This window comes from Salvelinus alpinus, chromosome 6 (genome assembly GCF_045679555.1).
Source record: "Salvelinus alpinus chromosome 6, SLU_Salpinus.1, whole genome shotgun sequence".
NCBI lineage: Eukaryota > Metazoa > Chordata > Actinopteri > Salmoniformes > Salmonidae > Salvelinus > Salvelinus alpinus.
The window spans coordinates 4,486,328-4,509,646 of record NC_092091.1 but is presented as its reverse complement, the minus strand read 5'-3'; the positions used below and the strand labels follow the sequence as shown (position 1 = coordinate 4,509,646).

The window sequence follows — 23,319 nt, the reverse complement described above, 5'->3', positions numbered from 1 at the left end:
GTACTGTGTACCAGTAGACATTAGTCCCTCCCTGTGTAACAGTAGACATTAGTCCCTCCCTGTACTGTATACCAGTAGACATTAGTCCCTCCCTGTGTAACAGTAGACATTAGTCCCTCCCTTTGTAACAGTAGACATTAGTCCCTCCCTGTGTACCAGTAGACATTAGTCCCTCCCTGTACTGTATAACAGTAGACATTAGTCCCCCCTGTGTAACAGTAGACATTAGTCCCTCCCTGTACTGTGTAACAGTAGACATTAGTCCCTCCCTGTGTAACAGTAGACATTAGTTCCTCCCTGTACTGTATAACAGTAGACATTAGTCCCTCCCTGTGTAACAGTAGACATTAGTCCCTCCCTGTACTGTGTAACAGTAGACATTAGTCACTCCCTGTGTACCAGTAGACATTAGTCCCTACCTGTGTAACAGTAGACATTAGTCCCTCCCTGTACTGTGTAACAGTAGACATTAGTCCCTCCCTGTGTAACAGTAGACATTAGTCCCTCCCTGTGTAACAGTAGACAATAGTCCCTCCCTGTGTAACAGTAGACATTAGTTCCTCCCTGTACTGTGTAACAGTAGACATTAGTCCCTCCCTGTGTAACAGTAGACAATAGTCCCTCCCTGTGTAACAGTAGACATTAGTCCCTCCCTGTGTAACAGTAGACAATAGTCCCTCCCTGTACTGTGTAACAGTAGACATTAGTCCCTCCCTGTACTGTGTAACAGTAGACACTAGTCCCTCCCTGTGTAACAGTAGACATTAGTCCCTCCCTGTACTGTGTAACAGTAGACATTAGTCCCTCCCTGTGTAACAGTAGACATTAGTCCCTCCCTGTACTGTGTACCAGTAGACATTAGTCCCTCCCTGTACGGTGTAACAGGAGACATTAGTCCCTCCCTGTGTAACAGTAGACATTAGTCCCTCCCTGTGTAACAGTAGACATTAGTCCCTCCCTGTACTGTGTAACAGTAGACATTAGTCCCTCCCTGTACTGTGTACCAGTAGACATTAGTCCCTCCCTGTGTAACAGTAGACATTAGTCCCTCCCTGTACTGTATACCAGTAGACATTAGTCCCTCCCTGTGTAACAGTAGACATTAGTCCCTCCCTGTGTAACAGTAGACATTAGTCCCTCCCTGTGTACCAGTAGACATTAGTCCCTCCCTGTACTGTATAACAGTAGACATTAGTCCCTCCCTGTGTAACAGTAGACATTAGTCCCTCCCTGTACTGTGTAACAGTAGACATTAGTCCCTCCCTGTGTAACAGTAGACATTAGTCCCTCCCTGTGTAACAGTAGACATTAGTCCCTCCCTGTACTGTGTAACAGTAGACATTAGTCCCTCCCTGTGTAACAGTAGACATTAGTCCCTCCCTGTATAACAGTAGACATTAGTCCCTCCCTGTATAACAGTAGACATTAGTCCCTCCCTGTACTGTGTACCAGTAGACATTAGTCCCTCCCTGTGTAACAGTAGACATTAGTCCCTCCCTGTACTGTGTAATAGTAGACATTAGTCCCTCCCTGTGTAACAGTAGACATTAGTCCCTCCCTGTACTGTGTAACAGTAGACATTAGTCCCTCCCTGTACTGTGTAACAGTAGACATTAGTCCCTCCCTGTGTAACAGTAGACATTAGTCCCTCCCTGTGTAACAGTAGACATTAGTTCCTCCCTGTACTGTGTAACAGTAGACAATAGTCCCTCCCTGTGTAACAGTAGACATTAGTCACTCCCTGTACTGTATAACAGTAGACATTAGTCCCTCCCTGTGTAACAGTAGACATTAGTCCCTCCCTGTATAACAGTAGACATTAGTCCCTCCCTGTGTAACAGTATACATTAGTTCCTCCCTGTACTGTGTAACAGTAGACATTAGTCCCTCCCTGTACTGTGTAACAGTAGACATTAGTCCCTCCCTGTGTAACAGTAGACATTAGTCCCTCCCTGTACTGTGTACCAGTAGACATTAGTCCCTCCCTGTACTGTGTAACAGTAGACATTAGTCCCTCCCTGTGTAACAGTAGACATTAGTCCCTCCCTGTACTGTGTACCAGTAGACATTAGTCCCTCCCTGTACTGTGTAACAGTAGACATTAGTCCCTCCCTGTACTGTGTACCAGTAGACATTAGTCCCTCCCTGTACTGTGTAACAGTAGACATTAGTCCCTCCCTGTGTAACAGTAGACATTAGTCCCTCCCTGTACTGTGTACCAGTAGACATTAGTCCCTCCCTGTACTGTGTAACAGTAGACATTAGTCCCTCCCTGTACTGTGTACCAGTAGACATTAGTCCCTCCCTGTACTGTGTAACAGTAGACATTAGTCCCTCCCTGTACTGTGTAACAGTAGACATTAGTCCCTCCCTGTACTGTGTACCAGTAGACATTAGTCCCTCCCTGTGTAACAGTAGACATTAGTCCCTCCCTGTGTAACAGTAGACATTAGTCCCTCCCTGTACTGTGTAACAGTAGACATTAGTCCCTCCCTGTGTAACAGTAGACATTAGTCCCTCCCTGTGTAACAGTAGACATTAGTCCCTCCCTGTGTAACAGTAGACATTAGTCCCTCCCTGTACTGTGTACCAGTAGACATTAGTCCCTCCCTGTACTGTATAACAGTAGACATTAGTCCCTCCCTGTGTAACAGTAGACATTAGTCCCTCCCTGTGTAACAGTAGACATTAGTCCCTCCCTGTGTAACAGTAGACATTAGTCCCTCCCTGTACTGTGTACCAGTAGACATTAGTCCCTCCCTGTACTGTGTACCAGTAGACATTAGTCCCTCCTTGTGTAACAGTAGACATTAGTCCCTCCCTGTACTGTGTACCAGTAGACATTAGTCCCTCCCTGTGTACCAGTAGACATTAGTCCCTCCCTGTACTGTGTAACAGTAGACATTAGTCCCTCCCTGTGTACCAGTAGACATTAGTCCCTCCCTGTACTGTATAACAGTAGACATTAGTCCTTCCCTGTGTAACAGTAGACATTAGTTCCTCCCTGTACTGTATAACAGTAGACATTAGTCCCTCCCTGTGTAACAGTAGACATTAGTCCCTCCCTGTACTGTGTAACAGTAGACATTAGTCCCTCCCTGTGTACCAGTAGACATTAGTCCCTCCCTGTGTAACAGTAGACATTAGTCCCTCCCTGTACTGTTTAACAGTAGACATTAGTCCCTCCCTGTGTAACAGTAGACATTAGTCCCTCCCTGTGTAACAGTAGACAATAGTCCCTCCCTGTGTAACAGTAGACATTAGTCCCTCCCTGTGTAACAGTAGACATTAGTCCCTCCCTGTACTGTGTAACAGTAGACATTAGTCCCTCCCTGTGTAACAGTAGACATTAGTTCCTCCCTGTACTGTATAACAGTAGACATTAGTCCCTCCCTGTGTACCAGTAGACATTAGTCCCTCCCTGTACTGTGTAACAGTAGACATTAGTCCCTCCCTGTGTACCAGTAGACATTAGTCCCTCCCTGTACTGTATAACAGTAGACATTAGTCCTTCCCTGTGTAACAGTAGACATTAGTTCCTCCCTGTACTGTATAACAGTAGACATTAGTCCCTCCCTGTGTAACAGTAGACATTAGTCCCTCCCTGTACTGTGTAACAGTAGACATTAGTCCCTCCCTGTGTACCAGTAGACATTAGTCCCTCCCTGTGTAACAGTAGACATTAGTCCCTCCCTGTACTGTGTAACAGTAGACATTAGTCCCTCCCTGTGTAACAGTAGACATTAGTCCCTCCCTGTGTAACAGTAGACAATAGTCCCTCCCTGTGTAACAGTAGACATTAGTCCCTCCCTGTGTAACAGTAGACAATAGTCCCTCCCTGTACTGTGTAACAGTAGACATTAGTCCCTCCCTGTACTGTGTAACAGTAGACATTAGTCCCTCCCTGTGTAACAGTAGACATTAGTCCCTCCCTGTACTGTGTAACAGTAGACATTAGTCCCTCCCTGTGTAACAGTAGACATTAGTCCCTCCCTGTACTGTGTACCAGTAGACATTAGTCCCTCCCTGTACTGTGTAACAGTAGACATTAGTCCATCCCTGTGTAACAGTAGACATTAGTCCCTCCCTGTGTAACAGTAGACATTAGTCCCTCCCTGTACTGTGTAACAGTAGACATTAGTCCCTCCCTGTACTGTGTACCAGTAGACATTAGTCCCTCCCTGTGTAACAGTAGACATTAGTCCCTCCCTGTACTGTATACCAGTAGACATTAGTCCCTCCCTGTGTAACAGTAGACATTAGTCCCTCCCTGTGTAACAGTAGACATTAGTCCCTCCCTGTGTACCAGTAGACATTAGTCCCTCCCTGTACTGTATAACAGTAGACATTAGTCCCTCCCTGTGTAACAGTAGACATTAGTCCCTCCCTGTACTGTGTAACAGTAGACATTAGTCCCTCCCTGTGTAACAGTAGACATTAGTTCCTCCCTGTACTGTATAACAGTAGACATTAGTCCCTCCCTGTGTAACAGTAGACATTAGTCCCTCCCTGTACTGTGTAACAGTAGACATTAGTCCCTCCCTGTGTACCAGTAGACATTAGTCCCTCCCTGTGTAACAGTAGACATTAGTCCCTCCCTGTACTGTGTAACAGTAGACATTAGTCCCTCCCTGTGTAACAGTAGACATTAGTCCCTCCCTGTGTAACAGTAGACAATAGTCCCTCCCTGTGTAACAGTAGACATTAGTTCCTCCCTGTACTGTGTAACAGTAGACATTAGTCCCTCCCTGTGTAACAGTAGACAATAGTCCCTCCCTGTGTAACAGTAGACATTAGTCCCTCCCTGTGTAACAGTAGACAATAGTCCCTCCCTGTACTGTGTAACAGTAGACATTAGTCCCTCCCTGTACTGTGTAACAGTAGACATTAGTCCCTCCCTGTGTAACAGTAGACATTAGTCCCTCCCTGTACTGTGTAACAGTAGACATTAGTCCCTCCCTGTGTAACAGTAGACATTAGTCCCTCCCTGTACTGTGTACCAGTAGACATTAGTCCCTCCCTGTACTGTGTAACAGTAGACATTAGTCCCTCCCTGTGTAACAGTAGACATTAGTCCCTCCCTGTGTAACAGTAGACATTAGTCCCTCCCTGTACTGTGTAACAGTAGACATTAGTCCCTCCCTGTACTGTGTACCAGTAGACATTAGTCCCTCCCTGTGTAACAGTAGACATTAGTCCCTCCCTGTACTGTATACCAGTAGACATTAGTCCCTCCCTGTGTAACAGTAGACATTAGTCCCTCCCTGTGTAACAGTAGACATTAGTCCCTCCCTGTGTACCAGTAGACATTAGTCCCTCCCTGTACTGTATAACAGTAGACATTAGTCCCTCCCTGTGTAACAGTAGACATTAGTCCCGCCCTGTACTGTGTAACAGTAGACATTAGTCCCTCCCTGTGTAACAGTAGACATTAGTCCCTCCCTGTGTAACAGTAGACATTAGTCCCTCCCTGTACTGTGTAACAGTAGACATTAGTCCCTCCCTGTGTAACAGTAGACATTAGTCCCTCCCTGTGTAACAGTAGACATTAGTTCCTCCCTGTACTGTGTAACAGTAGACAATAGTCCCTCCCTGTGTAACAGTAGACATTAGTCCCTCCCTGTACTGTATAACAGTAGACATTAGTCCCTCCCTGTGTAACAGTAGACATTAGTCCCTCCCTGTACTGTATAACAGTAGACATTAGTCCCTCCCTGTGTAACAGTATACATTAGTTCCTCCCTGTACTGTGTAACAGTAGACATTAGTCCCTCCCTGTACTGTGTAACAGTAGACATTAGTCCCTCCCTGTGTAACAGTAGACATTAGTCCCTCCCTGTACTGTGTACCAGTAGACATTAGTCCCTCCCTGTACTGTGTAACAGTAGACATTAGTCCCTCCCTGTACTGTGTACCAGTAGACATTAGTCCCTCCCTGTGTAACAGTATACATTAGTCCCTCCCTGTACTGTGTACCAGTAGACATTAGTCCCTCCCTGTACTGTATAACAGTAGACATTAGTCCCTCCCTGTGTAACAGTAGACATTAGTCCCTCCCTGTACTGTGTAACAGTAGACATTAGTCCCTCCCTGTGTAACAGTAGACATTAGTCCCTCCCTGTGTAACAGTAGACATTAGTCCCTCCCTGTGTAACAGTAGACATTAGTCCCTCCCTGTACTGTGTACCAGTAGACATTAGTCCCTCCCTGTACTGTATAACAGTAGACATTAGTCCCTCCCTGTGTAACAGTAGACATTAGTCCCTCCCTGTACTGTGTAACAGTAGACATTAGTCCCTCCCTGTGTAACAGTAGACATTAGTCCCTCCCTGTGTAACAGTAGACATTAGTCCCTCCCTGTACTGTGTACCAGTAGACATTAGTCCCTCCTTGTGTAACAGTAGACATTAGTCCCTCCCTGTACTGTGTACCAGTAGACATTAGTCCCTCCCTGTGTACCAGTAGACATTAGTCCCTCCCTGTACTGTATAACAGTAGACATTAGTCCTTCCCTGTGTAACAGTAGACATTAGTTCCTCCCTGTACTGTATAACAGTAGACATTAGTCCCTCCCTGTGTAACAGTAGACATTAGTCCCTCCCTGTACTGTGTAACAGTAGACATTAGTCCCTCCCTGTGTACCAGTAGACATTAGTCCCTCCCTGTGTAACAGTAGACATTAGTCCCTCCCTGTACTGTTTAACAGTAGACATTAGTCCCTCCCTGTGTAACAGTAGACATTAGTCCCTCCCTGTGTAACAGTAGACAATAGTCCCTCCCTGTGTAACAGTAGACATTAGTCCCTCCCTGTGTAACAGTAGACATTAGTCCCTCCCTGTACTGTGTAACAGTAGACATTAGTCCCTCCCTGTGTAACAGTAGACATTAGTTCCTCCCTGTACTGTATAACAGTAGACATTAGTCCCTCCCTGTGTACCAGTAGACATTAGTCCCTCCCTGTACTGTGTAACAGTAGACATTAGTCCCTCCCTGTGTACCAGTAGACATTAGTCCCTCCCTGTACTGTATAACAGTAGACATTAGTCCTTCCCTGTGTAACAGTAGACATTAGTTCCTCCCTGTACTGTATAACAGTAGACATTAGTCCCTCCCTGTGTAACAGTAGACATTAGTCCCTCCCTGTACTGTGTAACAGTAGACATTAGTCCCTCCCTGTGTACCAGTAGACATTAGTCCCTCCCTGTGTAACAGTAGACATTAGTCCCTCCCTGTACTGTGTAACAGTAGACATTAGTCCCTCCCTGTGTAACAGTAGACATTAGTCCCTCCCTGTGTAACAGTAGACAATAGTCCCTCCCTGTGTAACAGTAGACATTAGTCCCTCCCTGTGTAACAGTAGACAATAGTCCCTCCCTGTACTGTGTAACAGTAGACATTAGTCCCTCCCTGTACTGTGTAACAGTAGACATTAGTCCCTCCCTGTGTAACAGTAGACATTAGTCCCTCCCTGTACTGTGTAACAGTAGACATTAGTCCCTCCCTGTGTAACAGTAGACATTAGTCCCTCCCTGTACTGTGTACCAGTAGACATTAGTCCCTCCCTGTACTGTGTAACAGTAGACATTAGTCCATCCCTGTGTAACAGTAGACATTAGTCCCTCCCTGTGTAACAGTAGACATTAGTCCCTCCCTGTACTGTGTAACAGTAGACATTAGTCCCTCCCTGTACTGTATACCAGTAGACATTAGTCCCTCCCTGTGTAACAGTAGACATTAGTCCCTCCCTGTGTACCAGTAGACATTAGTCCCTCCCTGTACTGTATAACAGTAGACATTAGTCCCTCCCTGTGTAACAGTAGACATTAGTCCCTCCCTGTACTGTGTAACAGTAGACATTAGTCCCTCCCTGTGTAACAGTAGACATTAGTTCCTCCCTGTACTGTATAACAGTAGACATTAGTCCCTCCCTGTGTAACAGTAGACATTAGTCCCTCCCTGTACTGTGTAACAGTAGACATTAGTCCCTCCCTGTGTACCAGTAGACATTAGTCCCTCCCTGTGTAACAGTAGACATTAGTCCCTCCCTGTACTGTGTAACAGTAGACATTAGTCCCTCCCTGTGTAACAGTAGACATTAGTCCCTCCCTGTGTAACAGTAGACAATAGTCCCTCCCTGTGTAACAGTAGACATTAGTTCCTCCCTGTACTGTGTAACAGTAGACATTAGTCCCTCCCTGTGTAACAGTAGACAATAGTCCCTCCCTGTGTAACAGTAGACATTAGTCCCTCCCTGTGTAACAGTAGACAATAGTCCCTCCCTGTACTGTGTAACAGTAGACATTAGTCCCTCCCTGTACTGTGTAACAGTAGACATTAGTCCCTCCCTGTGTAACAGTAGACATTAGTCCCTCCCTGTACTGTGTAACAGTAGACATTAGTCCCTCCCTGTGTAACAGTAGACATTAGTCCCTCCCTGTACTGTGTACCAGTAGACATTAGTCCCTCCCTGTACTGTGTAACAGTAGACATTAGTCCCTCCCTGTGTAACAGTAGACATTAGTCCCTCCCTGTGTAACAGTAGACATTAGTCCCTCCCTGTACTGTGTAACAGTAGACATTAGTCCCTCCCTGTACTGTGTACCAGTAGACATTAGTCCCTCCCTGTGTAACAGTAGACATTAGTCCCTCCCTGTACTGTATACCAGTAGACATTAGTCCCTCCCTGTGTAACAGTAGACATTAGTCCCTCCCTGTGTAACAGTAGACATTAGTCCCTCCCTGTGTACCAGTAGACATTAGTCCCTCCCTGTACTGTATAACAGTAGACATTAGTCCCTCCCTGTGTAACAGTAGACATTAGTCCCTCCCTGTACTGTGTAACAGTAGACATTAGTCCCTCCCTGTGTAACAGTAGACATTAGTCCCTCCCTGTGTAACAGTAGACATTAGTCCCTCCCTGTACTGTGTAACAGTAGACATTAGTCCCTCCCTGTGTAACAGTAGACATTAGTCCCTCCCTGTGTAACAGTAGACATTAGTTCCTCCCTGTACTGTGTAACAGTAGACAATAGTCCCTCCCTGTGTAACAGTAGACATTAGTCCCTCCCTGTACTGTATAACAGTAGACATTAGTCCCTCCCTGTGTAACAGTAGACATTAGTCCCTCCCTGTACTGTATAACAGTAGACATTAGTCCCTCCCTGTGTAACAGTATACATTAGTTCCTCCCTGTACTGTGTAACAGTAGACATTAGTCCCTCCCTGTACTGTGTAACAGTAGACATTAGTCCCTCCCTGTGTAACAGTAGACATTAGTCCCTCCCTGTACTGTGTACCAGTAGACATTAGTCCCTCCCTGTACTGTGTAACAGTAGACATTAGTCCCTCCCTGTGTAACAGTAGACATTAGTCCCTCCCTGTACTGTGTACCAGTAGACATTAGTCCCTCCCTGTACTGTGTAACAGTAGACATTAGTCCCTCCCTGTACTGTGTACCAGTAGACATTAGTCCCTCCCTGTACTGTGTAACAGTAGACATTAGTCCCTCCCTGTACTGTGTACCAGTAGACATTAGTCCCTCCCTGTGTAACAGTAGACATTAGTCCCTCCCTGTACTGTGTAACAGTAGACATTAGTCCCTCCCTGTACTGTGTAACAGTAGACATTAGTCCCTCCCTGTACTGTGTACCAGTAGACATTAGTCCATCCCTGTACTGTGTAACAGTAGACATTAGTCCCTCCCTGTACTGTGTAACAGTAGACATTAGTCCCTCCCTGTGTAACAGTAGACATTAGTTCCTCCCTGTACTGTGTAACAGTAGACATTAGTCCCTCCCTGTGTAACAGTAGACATTAGTCCCTCCCTGTGTAACAGTAGACATTAGTCCCTCCCTGTGTAACAGTAGACATTAGTCCCTCCCTGTACTGTGTAACAGTAGACATTAGTCCCTCCCTGTGTAACAGTAGACATTAGTCCCTCCCTGTGTAACAGTAGACATTAGTCCCTCCCTGTACTGTGTACCAGTAGACATTAGTCCCTCCCTGTACTGTATAACAGTAGACATTAGTCCCTCCCTGTGTAACAGTAGACATTAGTCCCTCCCTGTACTGTGTAACAGTAGACATTAGTCCCTCCCTGTGTAACAGTAGACATTAGGTCCTCCCTGTGTAACAGTAGACATTAGTCCCTCCCTGTGTAACAGTAGACATTAGTCCCTCCCTGTACTGTGTACCAGTAGACATTAGTCCCTGCCTGTACTGTATAACAGTAGACATTAGTCCCTCCCTGTGTAACAGTAGACATTAGTCCCTCCCTGTACTGTGTAACAGTAGACATTAGTCCCTCCCTGTGTAACAGTAGACATTAGTCCCTCCCTGTGTAACAGTAGACATTAGTCCCTCCCTGTACTGTGTACCAGTAGACATTAGTCCCTCCTTGTGTAACAGTAGACATTAGTCCCTCCCTGTACTGTGTAACAGTAGACATTAGTCCCTCCCTGTGTAACAGTAGACATTAGTCCCTCCCTGTACTGTGTACCAGTAGACATTAGTCCCTCCCTGTACTGTGTAACAGTAGACATTAGTCCCTCCCTGTGTAACAGTAGACATTAGTCCCTCCCTGTACTGTGTAACAGTAGACATTAGTCCCTCCCTGTACTGTGTACCAGTAGACATTAGTCCCTCCCTGTGTAACAGTAGACATTAGTCCCTCCCTGTACTGTATACCAGTAGACATTAGTCCCTCCCTGTGTAACAGTAGACATTAGTCCCTCCCTGTGTAACAGTAGACATTAGTCCCTCCCTGTGTACCAGTAGACATTAGTCCCTCCCTGTACTGTGTAACAGTAGACATTAGTCCCTCCCTGTACTGTGTAACAGTAGACATTAGTCCCTCCCTGTACTGTGTAACAGTAGACATTAGTCCCTCCCTGTACTGTGTACCAGTAGACATTAGTCCATCCCTGTACTGTGTAACAGTAGACATTAGTCCCTCCCTGTACTGTGTAACAGTAGACATTAGTCCCTCCCTGTGTAACAGTAGACATTAGTTCCTCCCTGTACTGTGTAACAGTAGACATTAGTCCCTCCCTGTGTAACAGTAGACATTAGTCCCTCCCTGTGTAACAGTAGACATTAGTCCCTCCCTGTGTAACAGTAGACATTAGTCCCTCCCTGTACTGTGTAACAGTAGACATTAGTCCCTCCCTGTGTAACAGTAGACATTAGTCCCTCCCTGTGTAACAGTAGACATTAGTCCCTCCCTGTACTGTGTACCAGTAGACATTAGTCCCTCCCTGTACTGTATAACAGTAGACATTAGTCCCTCCCTGTGTAACAGTAGACATTAGTCCCTCCCTGTACTGTGTAACAGTAGACATTAGTCCCTCCCTGTGTAACAGTAGACATTAGGTCCTCCCTGTGTAACAGTAGACATTAGTCCCTCCCTGTGTAACAGTAGACATTAGTCCCTCCCTGTACTGTGTACCAGTATACATTAGTCCCTGCCTGTACTGTATAACAGTAGACATTAGTCCCTCCCTGTGTAACAGTAGACATTAGTCCCTCCCTGTACTGTGTAACAGTAGACATTAGTCCCTCCCTGTGTAACAGTAGACATTAGTCCCTCCCTGTGTAACAGTAGACATTAGTCCCTCCCTGTACTGTGTACCAGTAGACATTAGTCCCTCCTTGTGTAACAGTAGACATTAGTCCCTCCCTGTACTGTGTAACAGTAGACATTAGTCCCTCCCTGTGTAACAGTAGACATTAGTCCCTCCCTGTACTGTGTACCAGTAGACATTAGTCCCTCCCTGTACTGTGTAACAGTAGACATTAGTCCCTCCCTGTGTAACAGTAGACATTAGTCCCTCCCTGTACTGTGTAACAGTAGACATTAGTCCCTCCCTGTACTGTGTACCAGTAGACATTAGTCCCTCCCTGTGTAACAGTAGACATTAGTCCCTCCCTGTACTGTATACCAGTAGACATTAGTCCCTCCCTGTGTAACAGTAGACATTAGTCCCTCCCTGTGTAACAGTAGACATTAGTCCCTCCCTGTGTACCAGTAGACATTAGTCCCTCCCTGTACTGTATAACAGTAGACATTAGTCCCTCCCTGTGTAACAGTAGACATTAGTCCCTCCCTGTACTGTGTAACAGTAGACATTAGTCCCTCCCTGTGTAACAGTAGACATTAGTCCCTCCCTGTGTAACAGTAGACATTAGTCCCTCCCTGTACTGTGTAACAGTAGACATTAGTCCCTCCCTGTGTAACAGTAGACATTAGTCCCTCCCTGTGTAACAGTAGACATTAGTTCCTCCCTGTACTGTGTAACAGTAGACAATAGTCCCTCCCTGTGTAACAGTAGACATTAGTCCCTCCCTGTACTGTATAACAGTAGACATTAGTCCCTCCCTGTGTAACAGTAGACATTAGTCCCTCCCTGTACTGTATAACAGTAGACATTAGTCCCTCCCTGTGTAACAGTATACATTAGTTCCTCCCTGTACTGTGTAACAGTAGACATTAGTCCCTCCCTGTACTGTGTAACAGTAGACATTAGTCCCTCCCTGTGTAACAGTAGACATTAGTCCCTCCCTGTACTGTGTACCAGTAGACATTAGTCCCTCCCTGTACTGTGTAACAGTAGACATTAGTCCCTCCCTGTGTAACAGTAGACATTAGTCCCTCCCTGTACTGTGTACCAGTAGACATTAGTCCCTCCCTGTACTGTGTAACAGTAGACATTAGTCCCTCCCTGTACTGTGTACCAGTAGACATTAGTCCCTCCCTGTACTGTGTAACAGTAGACATTAGTCCCTCCCTGTACTGTGTAACAGTAGACATTAGTCCCTCCCTGTACTGTGTACCAGTAGACATTAGTCCCTCCCTGTGTAACAGTAGACATTAGTCCCTCCCTGTACTGTGTAACAGTAGACATTAGTCCCTCCCTGTACTGTGTAACAGTAGACATTAGTCCCTCCCTGTACTGTGTAACAGTAGACATTAGTCCCTCCCTGTACTGTGTACCAGTAGACATTAGTCCCTCCCTGTACTGTGTAACAGTAGACATTAGTCCCTCCCTGTGTAACAGTAGACATTAGTTCCTCCCTGTACTGTGTAACAGTAGACATTAGTCCCTCCCTGTGTAACAGTAGACATTAGTCCCTCCCTGTGTAACAGTAGACATTAGTCCCTCCCTGTGTAACAGTAGACATTAGTCCCTCCCTGTACTGTGTAACAGTAGACATTAGTCCCTCCCTGTGTAACAGTAGACATTAGTCCCTCCCTGTGTAACAGTAGACATTAGTCCCTCCCTGTACTGTGTACCAGTAGACATTAGTCCCTCCCTGTACTGTATAACAGTAGACATTAGTCCCTCCCTGTGTAACAGTAGACATTAGTCCCTCCCTGTACTGTGTAACAGTAGACATTAGTCCCTCCCTGTGTAACAGTAGACATTAGTCCCTCCCTGTGTAACAGTAGACATTAGTCCCTCCCTGTGTAACAGTAGACATTAGTCCCTCCCTGTACTGTGTACCAGTAGACATTAGTCCCTCCCTGTACTGTATAACAGTAGACATTAGTCCCTCCCTGTGTAACAGTAGACATTAGTCCCTCCCTGTACTGTGTAACAGTAGACATTAGTCCCTCCCTGTGTAACAGTAGACATTAGTCCCTCCCTGTGTAACAGTAGACATTAGTCCCTCCCTGTACTGTGTACCAGTAGACATTAGTCCCTCCTTGTGTAACAGTAGACATTAGTCCCTCCCTGTACTGTGTACCAGTAGACATTAGTCCCTCCCTGTGTACCAGTAGACATTAGTCCCTCCCTGTACTGTGTAACAGTAGACATTAGTCCCTCCATGTGTACCAGTAGACATTAGTCCCTCCCTGTACTGTATAACAGTAGACATTAGTCCTTCCCTGTGTACCAGTAGACATTAGTCCCTCCCTGTACTGTATAACAGTAGACATTAGTCCCTCCTTGTGTAACAGTAGACATTAGTCCCTCCCTGTACTGTGTAACAGTAGACATTAGTCCCTCCCTGTGTAACAGTAGACATTAGTCCCTCCCTGTGTAACAGTAGACATTAGTCCCTCCCTGTACTGTGTACCAGTAGACATTAGTCCCTCCCTGTACTGTGTACCAGTAGACATTAGTCCCTCCTTGTGTAACAGTAGACATTAGTCCCTCCCTGTACTGTGTACCAGTAGACATTAGTCCCTCCCTGTGTACCAGTAGACATTAGTCCCTCCCTGTACTGTGTAACAGTAGACATTAGTCCCTCCCTGTGTACCAGTAGACATTAGTCCCTCCCTGTACTGTATAACAGTAGACATTAGTCCTTCCCTGTGTAACAGTAGACATTAGTCCCTCCCTGTGTAACAGTAGACATTAGTCCCTCCCTGTACTGTGTAACAGTAGACATTAGTCCCTCCCTGTGTACCAGTAGACATTAGTCCCTCCCTGTGTAACAGTAGACATTAGTCCCTCCCTGTGTAACAGTAGACATTAGTCCCTCCCTGTGTAACAGTAGACAATAGTCCCTCCCTGTGTAACAGTAGACATTAGTTCCTCCCTGTACTGTGTAACAGTAGACATTAGTCCCTCCCTGTGTAACAGTAGACAATAGTCCCTCCCTGTGTAACAGTAGACATTAGTCCCTCCCTGTGTAACAGTAGACAATAGTCCCTCCCTGTACTGTGTAACAGTAGACATTAGTCCCTCCCTGTACTGTGTAACAGTAGACATTAGTCCCTCCCTGTGTAACAGTAGACATTAGTCCCTCCCTGTACTGTGTAACAGTAGACATTAGTCCCTCCCTGTGTAACAGTAGACATTAGTCCCCTCCCTGTACTGTGTACCAGTAGACATTAGTCCCTCCCTGTACTGTGTAACAGTAGACATTAGTCCCTCCCTGTGTAACAGTAGACATTAGTCCCTCCCTGTGTAACAGTAGACATTAGTCCCTCCCTGTACTGTGTAACAGTATACATTAGTCCCTCCCTGTACTGTGTACCAGTAGACATTAGTCCCTCCCTGTGTAACAGTAGACATTAGTCCCTCCCTGTACTGTATACCAGTAGACATTAGTCCCTCCCTGTGTAACAGTAGACATTAGTCCCTCCCTGTGTAACAGTAGACATTAGTCCCTCCCTGTGTACCAGTAGACATTAGTCCCTCCCTGTACTGTATAACAGTAGATATTAGTCCCTCCCTGTGTAACAGTAGACATTAGTCCCTCCCTGTACTGTGTAACAGTAGACATTAGTCCCTCCCTGTGTAACAGTAGACATTAGTCCCTCCCTGTGTAACAGTAGACATTAGTCCCTCCCTGTCAATCCTACTGAAATGCCCAGAGTCAGGGTTGCAAAATTATGGAAACTTTCCAAAAATTCCTAGTTTCCCCAGAAATCCCAGTTGGAAGATTCCTGGAATCAAATGAAAAAAATCAGAAAATACAGAATCGTCCAACCAAGATATCTGACGGGAAAACCTGGGAATTTTGTAGAAGTTACTAGACTTGTGCAACCCTAGAATTAAAACTTATACTATAGGGATGAATGTTTCAAAGGGATGAAAGACTATAAACCTGCTTCTCTACATTCACACAGGCAGAAAACACCTGCCTCAAAACACCTGCCTCAAAACACCTGCCTCAAAACACCTGCCTCAAAACACCTGCCTCAAAACACCTGCCTCAAAACACCTGCCTCAAAACACCTGCCTCAAAACACCTGCCTCTGTGATTACAACCAACAGATGTCTCTGCATTCATTAAACAGGACAGCTAATGACATTGTAAACCGGGCCAATAAAGCCACTATCTCCCTGCGGCAATCAATCACAACGCTGGCTTTGGAGAAACAGTCGAAACATAACAGGTTTGTGGTTTATGAACACATGCAGAACAGTGTATAAACCTGTATCTGTCCTGTAAGAGTTTTAATGTCTGTCCCTCCAGACTCTTACCCTGGCCGTGTTCAGATGTCAAACGTTGTCGTAAGTTGCAGAGAGAAATACCAAGAATAGAGCCAACGTGATTCATTGTTCTATATACTCTATTTCTATCTTGAACGTTCCTAAAAATGTTGTGTTCCTGCTGAACTTTGCCCTGATGTTCAGCCTGCTTGTTTCGGGCTCAGATTACTGAGCTCTCTGACAGACACAGCAGCCAGGTGCTCAGGGAGAATCTCTTCTCCTCAAAGTCACACGGCTTTTTCACCATGTGTCACAGAGGAAAAGGTCCAGATCTGTTTGTGTCTTATCTCCTTTATGTTTAGCATGGCAAGACAGCACCAACCGATCTGACACCCATGCTGGAGAAAAGACTAGTTTTCACCCCGGCAGGCAGGGAAACAGCGGAGGAGAGGAGGACATGAGGAGAGGAGCTGGGCACATCTGACGTTTTAGGAGAAGGCAGAGAGCAGGCCGGGCAGAGAGCCAGTGGCTACCAGTGGGTAGGCTTATCTACGGGCTACAGCTGTCTTGTCTTATTGGTATGCAGGAGGGAGGCAGCCAGGTACCCACTCCTCCACTCTTCCTCCACTCTTCCTCCTCCTCTCCTGTCCGGAGACAGCTGTAAAGCACCAGCCCATATCACAGCAATCAGGGAGCTCAGGGTTCCTGCAGGGAATGCTGATGTTCTGCAAGCTGCTGCTCTCCTGTGTCTCCGCTTCCAGCAGCCAACTCTTACAGCTTCCTGTGTCTTCGCTTCCTGCAGCCAACTCTTACAGCTTCCTGTGTCTCTGCTTCCAGCAGCCAACTCTTACAGCTTCCTGTGTCTCTGCTTCCAGCAGCCAACTCTTACAGCTTCCTGTGTCTCCACTTCCTGTAGCCAACTCTTACAGCTTCCTGTGTCTCCGCTTCCAGCAGCCAACTCTTACAGCTTCCTGTGTCTCTGCTTCCAGCAGCCAACTCTTACAGCTTCCTGTGTCTCTGCTTCCAGCAGCCAACTCTTACAGCTTCCTGTGTCTCCGCTTCCAGCAGCCAACTCTTACAGCTTCCTGTGTCTCTGCTTCCAGCAGCCAACTCTTACAGCTTCCTGTGTCTCTGCTTCCAGCAGCCAACTCTTACAGCTTCCTGTGTCTCTGCTTCCAGCAGCCAACTCTTACAGCTTCCTGTGTCTCCGCTTCCAGCAGCCAACTCTTACAGCTTCCTGTGTCTCCGCTTCCAGCAGCCAACTCTTACAGCTTCCTGTGTCTCCGCTTCCTGTAGCCAACTCTTACAGCTTCCTGTGTATCAGAGTGACAGCAGCCAACTCTTACAACTTCCTGTGTATCAGGGTGACAGGCTCACTGCCCTTCCTAGTGACATTACCAGAGAGGCATCCTAACTGGCCACCTATTCCCTATTTAGTGCACTACTTTTGACCAGACCCTATTCCCTATATAGTGCACTACTTTTGACCCGACCCTATTCCCTATTTAGTGCACTACTTTAGACCAGACCCCATAGGTCTCTGGTGAAAAGTAGTAGCCTTGTTTGACCGTCCTGATCTTGAAAACTTAAAAGCACATTCTGTTTCGCTACAACAGTCAGGATGGTGGATCAGATCAGGCTACAAAAGGTAGAGTACTATGTAGGGGATAGTGTAGGATGCCATCTGGTACACAGACAGTCTCTTGTCTGAGCAGGGTGACTACAGTCATCTGTTACTGTATCAACCTGTCCCATCACTCTTCACTCCAGCATGGGACAACAGATCAGCCTCGGGTTTACACGAGTCTGGGATGAAAGTCCCTCAATTAATAATAAAAAACATCCAATTTATCTCAATAACAATTCCTGTTTATATGTCCTAATCAAATCTTCCCCAGAAGGCTGTGTATGTCGGTATTGATCTGCTGTATTCGATATTAAGGCTCAGAGAGCTGGGAATCAATAACTCACAATGTAGAAAAAAAAACAGAGGCAGAAAGTAAAAGGAAATAGTAACATCGTATTAATAACATGGTCAGAAGCTCCCAGATTCAATAAGACCTCAAGTGTGGCACAAACCTCCACACTAAACTGAATGGAGGGAAGGAGATCACTGGTACAGATCATTACATACTGTCATTTCTGAAAGAGGATTATCTCACTCAGAAACTCAGGAACAAATCCTACATGTTCTGGCCAGCTACCTCGATTTACAGGACTGTCATAAGAGACCAGGCAATGCATGGCAAAAAATAAATAAAAAAAGATAACTTTCCCTTGGTAAATGTTGACGTGATGAATGCATGGGAAGATATATTGTATTTACTCAGGTTTACTCACTATCGTAGCCGATCTCTTACGCAGATCAGGAAGCTGAATTCCATAGTTTTGGTGCATCAGAGTCCTGTTCTTTGGATGAACGGGATTATACAGCAGACGCATGGCCAACGCTGCCTTGTGCTGAGAAAGAGACAGAAAGAGAGTGACAGAGAGCGAGACAGAGACAGAGAGAGAGAGACAGAGAGAGAGAGAGAGAGAGAGAGAGAGAGAGAGAGAGAGAGAGAGAGAGAGAGAGAGAGAGAGAGAGAGAGAGAGAGAGAGAGAGAGAGAGAGAGAGAGAGAGAGAGAGAGAGACAGAGAGACAGAGACAGAGAGAGAGAGACAGAGAGAGAGACAGAGAGAGAGAGAGAGAGAGAGAGAGAGAGAGAGAGAGAGAGAGAGAGAGAGAGAGAGGGAGAGAGAGACAGAGAGAGAGACAGAGAGACAGAGAGAGAGAGAGAGAGAGAGAGAGAGAGAGAGACAGAGAGAGAGAGACAGAGAGACAGAGAGAGAGACAGAGAGAGAGAGAATCACTCAAACAAGAAAACAAAATCTCTCAAATCGTTGGTCTATCCTAGGTGCTAGTGCTACTGTCCCTGCAGTATGACTTACATTATAGCCCAGACTGCAGTATGACTTACATTATAGCCCACAGACTGCAGTATGACTTACATTATAGCCCACAGACTGCAGTATGACCTGCATTATAGCCCAGACTGCAGTATGACTTACATTATAGCCCACAGACTGCAGTACGACTTATATTATAGCCCACAGACTGTAGTATGACTTACATTATAGCCCACAGACTGCAGTATGACCTGCATTATAGCCCAGACTGCAGTATGACCTGCATTAAAGCCCACAGACTGCAGTATGACTTACATTATAGCCCACAGACTGCAGTGCTATGTTATAGCCCAATGACTGTCGTGCTATGTTATAGCCCACAGACTGTAGTGCTATGTTATAGCCCACAGACTATAGTGCTATGTTATAGCCCAATGACTGTAGTGCTATGTTATAGCCCACAGACTGTAGTGCTATGTTATAGCCCACAGACTATAGTGCTATGTTATAGCCCACAGACTATAGTGCTATGTTATAGCCCACAGACTGTAGTGCTATGTTATAGCCTACTGACTGTAGTGCTATGTTATAGCCCACAGACTGTAGTGCTATGTTATAGCCCACAGACTGTCGTGCTATGTTATAGCCCACAGACTGTCGTGCTATGTTATAGCCCACAGACTGTCATGCTATGTTATAGCCCAATGACTGTAGTGCTATGTTATAGCCCACAGACTGTCGTGCTATGTTATAGCCCAGAGACTGTAGTGCTATGTTATAGCCCACAGACTGTCGTGCTATGTTATAGCCCAGAGACTGTAGTGCTATGTTATAGCCCACAGACTGTCGTGCTATGTTATAGCCCACTGACTGTAGTGCTATGTTATAGCCCAATGACTGTAGTGCTATGTTATAGCCCACAGACTGTAGTGCTATGTTATAGCCCACAGACTATAGTGCTATGTTATAGCCCACTGACTGTAGTGCTATGTTATAGCCCAATGACTGTAGTGCTATGTTATAGCCTCCTGAAAATTGACAAGTGTGAGCAGTGAATGACTAGGCCTATAGTATTTACCTTCTCCCCAGGTGAAGCCCCCACACTCTGACCTCTCTGATGATGCATGTCTGGGATACTCTCCAGGGGGGGCCTCCTGTATGACAAACTGCTGGTCAGACTCATGCTGTACTCAAATAATAATAATGTAGGTAGTCCTGAGAAAACCACTTACCATTTGGGAATCTGTACAGTCTTATTCTCTAGGTCTTCAATGCTGGGAAGTGTCAGTACCTGCCTATTGACCGTCTCCTGATACTGCTCTGCACGCCTCTGGAAACAAATATTGACGGGTTAGGGTTATACTGTAATGCTATTGATATAAGTGCTCAGTGTATTGTGTGTGTGTGTGTGTGTGTGTGTGTGTGTGTGTGTGTGTGTGTGTGTGTGTGTGTGTGTGTGTGTGTGTGTGTGTGTGTGTGTGTGTGTGTGTGTGCTTAATGAACTTTCAAGAAGGCTATATAGACTTGTCTTTAGGTGACTTGGGCATAATGAAGATGTTTTCAGATGTGTGCTGAAGACAGGTGTATTCTTAACCCTGATCCCACTCTCTGTCCTGCGGATGGCAGTGTCCAAGGCCTGGAGGTCCACCGTTTCTCCCTTCTCGTGGAAGGTGATACGGCCAAGACTACGCTTCAGCTGTCTCAAATCATCCTGGACCTGATGATGAACACCAAATTGCCAGACACAACGTGAAAAATCTAATACCATCACCGTTGAGTCACCTTCAACATCCCAAAACAAGACAAACTCTTCATAAGACAATTGTGTCGCCTAACTTTAGCTAGATAACTATAAATAACTAGCTAATTCATACAAAATATAAACAATACAAACCAGTTAGCTAGCAAGAAAACAACATCGCAGTAAATGTAGCTAGCTAACGTTAACGTCGTTACCTGAACTAAAACGTTTCCCAGCTCATCTGAGTGTTTAAGAATGTCAGCCATTTCTTTGACAGTTTCTGTAAAAACTTGCAAGTTTCTGTAAACACTTTCAAAGGATCAAAGTCCCATTTCATGTGACATGCGACATGGTTTGCTAACTGGCTAATTGGCTAGTTATTTATTGTTGTGGAAAGCTTGACAACTTCCCCTGTCAACAAACCCTTTCTCATCCTCTGCCTGGCCCCAGACGAAACACTGTAACTAAGGCAACGAGATGCTACATTCACTAAGTGGGCGAATGGGAGAGGAGAAAAGAGAAGGCAAACATACTAGATATGTAGTTTTGCTAGTTTTTTTGTTGATTTATAATGTTTGAATAATTAATCGCATGAAATTTGCACTTTTATTAAATAGAAAGTACATAAATCAGAAGTAGAAACCATCCTTTTTATCATTCTGCGGTGGAATACGGTTCTTGGTCGTCACTAGTTACCACAAACACAAAGCCATAATTATTGCTAAACCCCGCCTATTTTTACAACTTATCTTCTTAAAATCTTATTTTAAGTCTAACCCTAATATTACCCACACTGCTAACATTATACCTAACCTTAACATTAAATTAAGACCAAAAAGCAAATTTTAGTTAGTTTTTACGATATAGCAAACGTTGACTTTGTGGCTGACGTAACTATTGGCAACCGTGAGTTTGCGTCTTGCACCGGAAGTGATAATGCGGTTTGAGTTGAAAGGTCATACTGACTGCGAAGGTTTGTTGTGCTAGCTAGTTTGTCATCTTTTTCCAGCAAGGAACGCTTCAAATATGTCCGCGTCTGAAGAACACGAGGAACAAGAAGACACAGCGACCATTGTCCCATCCGTCCTCATTACGAGCTGTGACATTGGCTTTAATGAACAAGATTTGATAAAACGTAAGTAGATGCAGGGTAGCAAAATGGCCTAACTAGCTAACGTTGGCTAGCTTTAATAAATTGCAAGATCACTCTAACAGCTGCCTAAACAGGAACACACAAACATGTATTACTGTTCATAGAAGCTGTTCATTACTTACATTGTGAATGTGTAGCGAAGTTAGCTACTGTAACTTAACTAGTTGCTAAGTGACTGGGAAACATTGAAAAATGTTTTTTTCAGAGATTCTAGGCACCACATCGTTGCCAGAGCCGTTCAAGCAGGAGGATACGGTAGTGTGGTACCCATGGACTATCAACAACAAGTATTACACTGCAGACGTCAGCCTCTGTGTGGTGCCCAGTACCTACCAGATGACCTCGGAGATAGCCCAGTCCATGCAGGCTTTCATTGCTTACTTTGACAGCACAGTGGTAAGTGTGTGTGTGTGTGTGTGTGTGTGTGTGTGTGTGTGTGTGTGTGTGTGTGCAGTGCATTCAGACCCCTTTACTTTTTCCACACTTTGTTATGTTACGAACCTTATTCTAAAATGTATTAAATAGTTCCTCCCCCCCCCCCCTCAAATCTACACACAGTAACCCATAATGACAAGCAAAAACAGGTTTTTAAAAATGTATAAAAAAAGACTGAAAAAACTACTGAAATATTACATTTATGTAAGTATTCAGAACATTTACTCAGTACATTGTTGAAGCACCGTTGGCAGTGATTACAGCCTCGATTCTTCTTGGATATGATGCTACAAGCTTGTCACACCTGCAATTGGGGAGTTTCTCCCATTCTTCTCTGCAGATCCTCTCAAGCTCTGTCAGGTTGGATGGGTAGCGTCACTGCACAGCTATTTTCAGGTCTCTCCAGAGATGTTTGATTGGGTTCAAGTCTGTGCTCTGGCTGGGCCACTCAAAGACATTCAGAGACTTGTCCCGAAGCCAGTCCTGCGTTGTCTTGGATGTGTGTTTATGGTCGTCGAACCTTCCCCCAAGTCTGAGGTCCTGAGCGCTCTGGAGCAGGTTTTCATCAAGGATCTCTGTACTTTGCTCCGTTCATCTTTGCCTCGATCATGACTAGTTTCCCAGTCTCTGCAGCTGAAAAACATCCTCACAGCATGATGCTGCCACCACCATGCTTCAACGTAGGGATGGTGCCAGGTTTCCTCCGGACGTGATGCTTGGCATTCAGTCTAAAGAGTTCAATCTTAGTTTCAACAGACCAGAGAATCTTGTCTCTCATGGTCTGAGAGTCTTTAGGTGCCTTTAGGCAAACTCCAAGCGGGCTGTCATGTGCCTTTTACTGAGGAGTGACTTCTGTCTGGCCACTCTACCATAAAGGCCTGATTGGTGGAGTCCTGCAGAGATGGCTGTCCTTCTGGAAGGTTCTCCCATCTACACAGAGGAACTCTAGAGCTCTGTCAGGGACCAATGGGTTCTTGGTCACCTCCCTGACCATGGCCCTTCTACCCCAATTGCTCAGTTTGGCCGGGCGGCCAGCTCTAGGAAGAGTCTTGGTGGTTCCAAACTTCTTCCATTTAAGAATGATGGAGGCCTCTGTGTTCTTGGGGACCTCCAATGCTGCAGAACTGTTTTCCCCAGATCTGTGCCTCAAACAATCCTGTCTCAGTCTACGTACAATTCCTTTGACCTCAATGTGGAGTCTCATAACAAAGGGT

The 23,319-nt window shown here is 45.5% G+C and overlaps 2 protein-coding genes across 3 annotated transcripts in view; one reads left to right on the top strand and one right to left on the bottom strand.

The window, feature by feature from the left end:
- The window catches only part of iqch (IQ motif containing H), a 189,517-nt gene extending 168,100 nt beyond the window's left edge, over nucleotides 1-21,417 (bottom strand). The window contains exons 1-5 of the mRNA XM_071405165.1: nucleotides 20,733-21,417; nucleotides 20,371-20,493; nucleotides 20,009-20,106; nucleotides 19,855-19,930; nucleotides 18,228-18,347 (exon numbers count right to left, since the gene is read on the bottom strand). Of these exons, the coding sequence (XP_071261266.1) occupies nucleotides 18,228-18,347; nucleotides 19,855-19,930; nucleotides 20,009-20,106; nucleotides 20,371-20,493; nucleotides 20,733-20,783 (468 nt within the window). The 5' untranslated portion in view covers nucleotides 20,784-21,417. The remainder of the gene's footprint in view (nucleotides 1-18,227; nucleotides 18,348-19,854; nucleotides 19,931-20,008; nucleotides 20,107-20,370; nucleotides 20,494-20,732) is intronic.
- Nucleotides 21,418-21,448: 31 nt separating this feature from the next.
- aagab (alpha and gamma adaptin binding protein) overlaps nucleotides 21,449-23,319 on the top strand; it is a 15,878-nt gene continuing 14,007 nt past the window's right edge. For both annotated transcript variants that reach the window (XM_071405168.1, XM_071405166.1), the window contains exons 1-2: nucleotides 21,449-21,652; nucleotides 21,876-22,066. In XM_071405168.1, coding sequence (XP_071261269.1) covers nucleotides 21,544-21,652; nucleotides 21,876-22,066 — 300 coding nt within the window. In that variant the 5' untranslated portion in view covers nucleotides 21,449-21,543. The remainder of the gene's footprint in view (nucleotides 21,653-21,875; nucleotides 22,067-23,319) is intronic.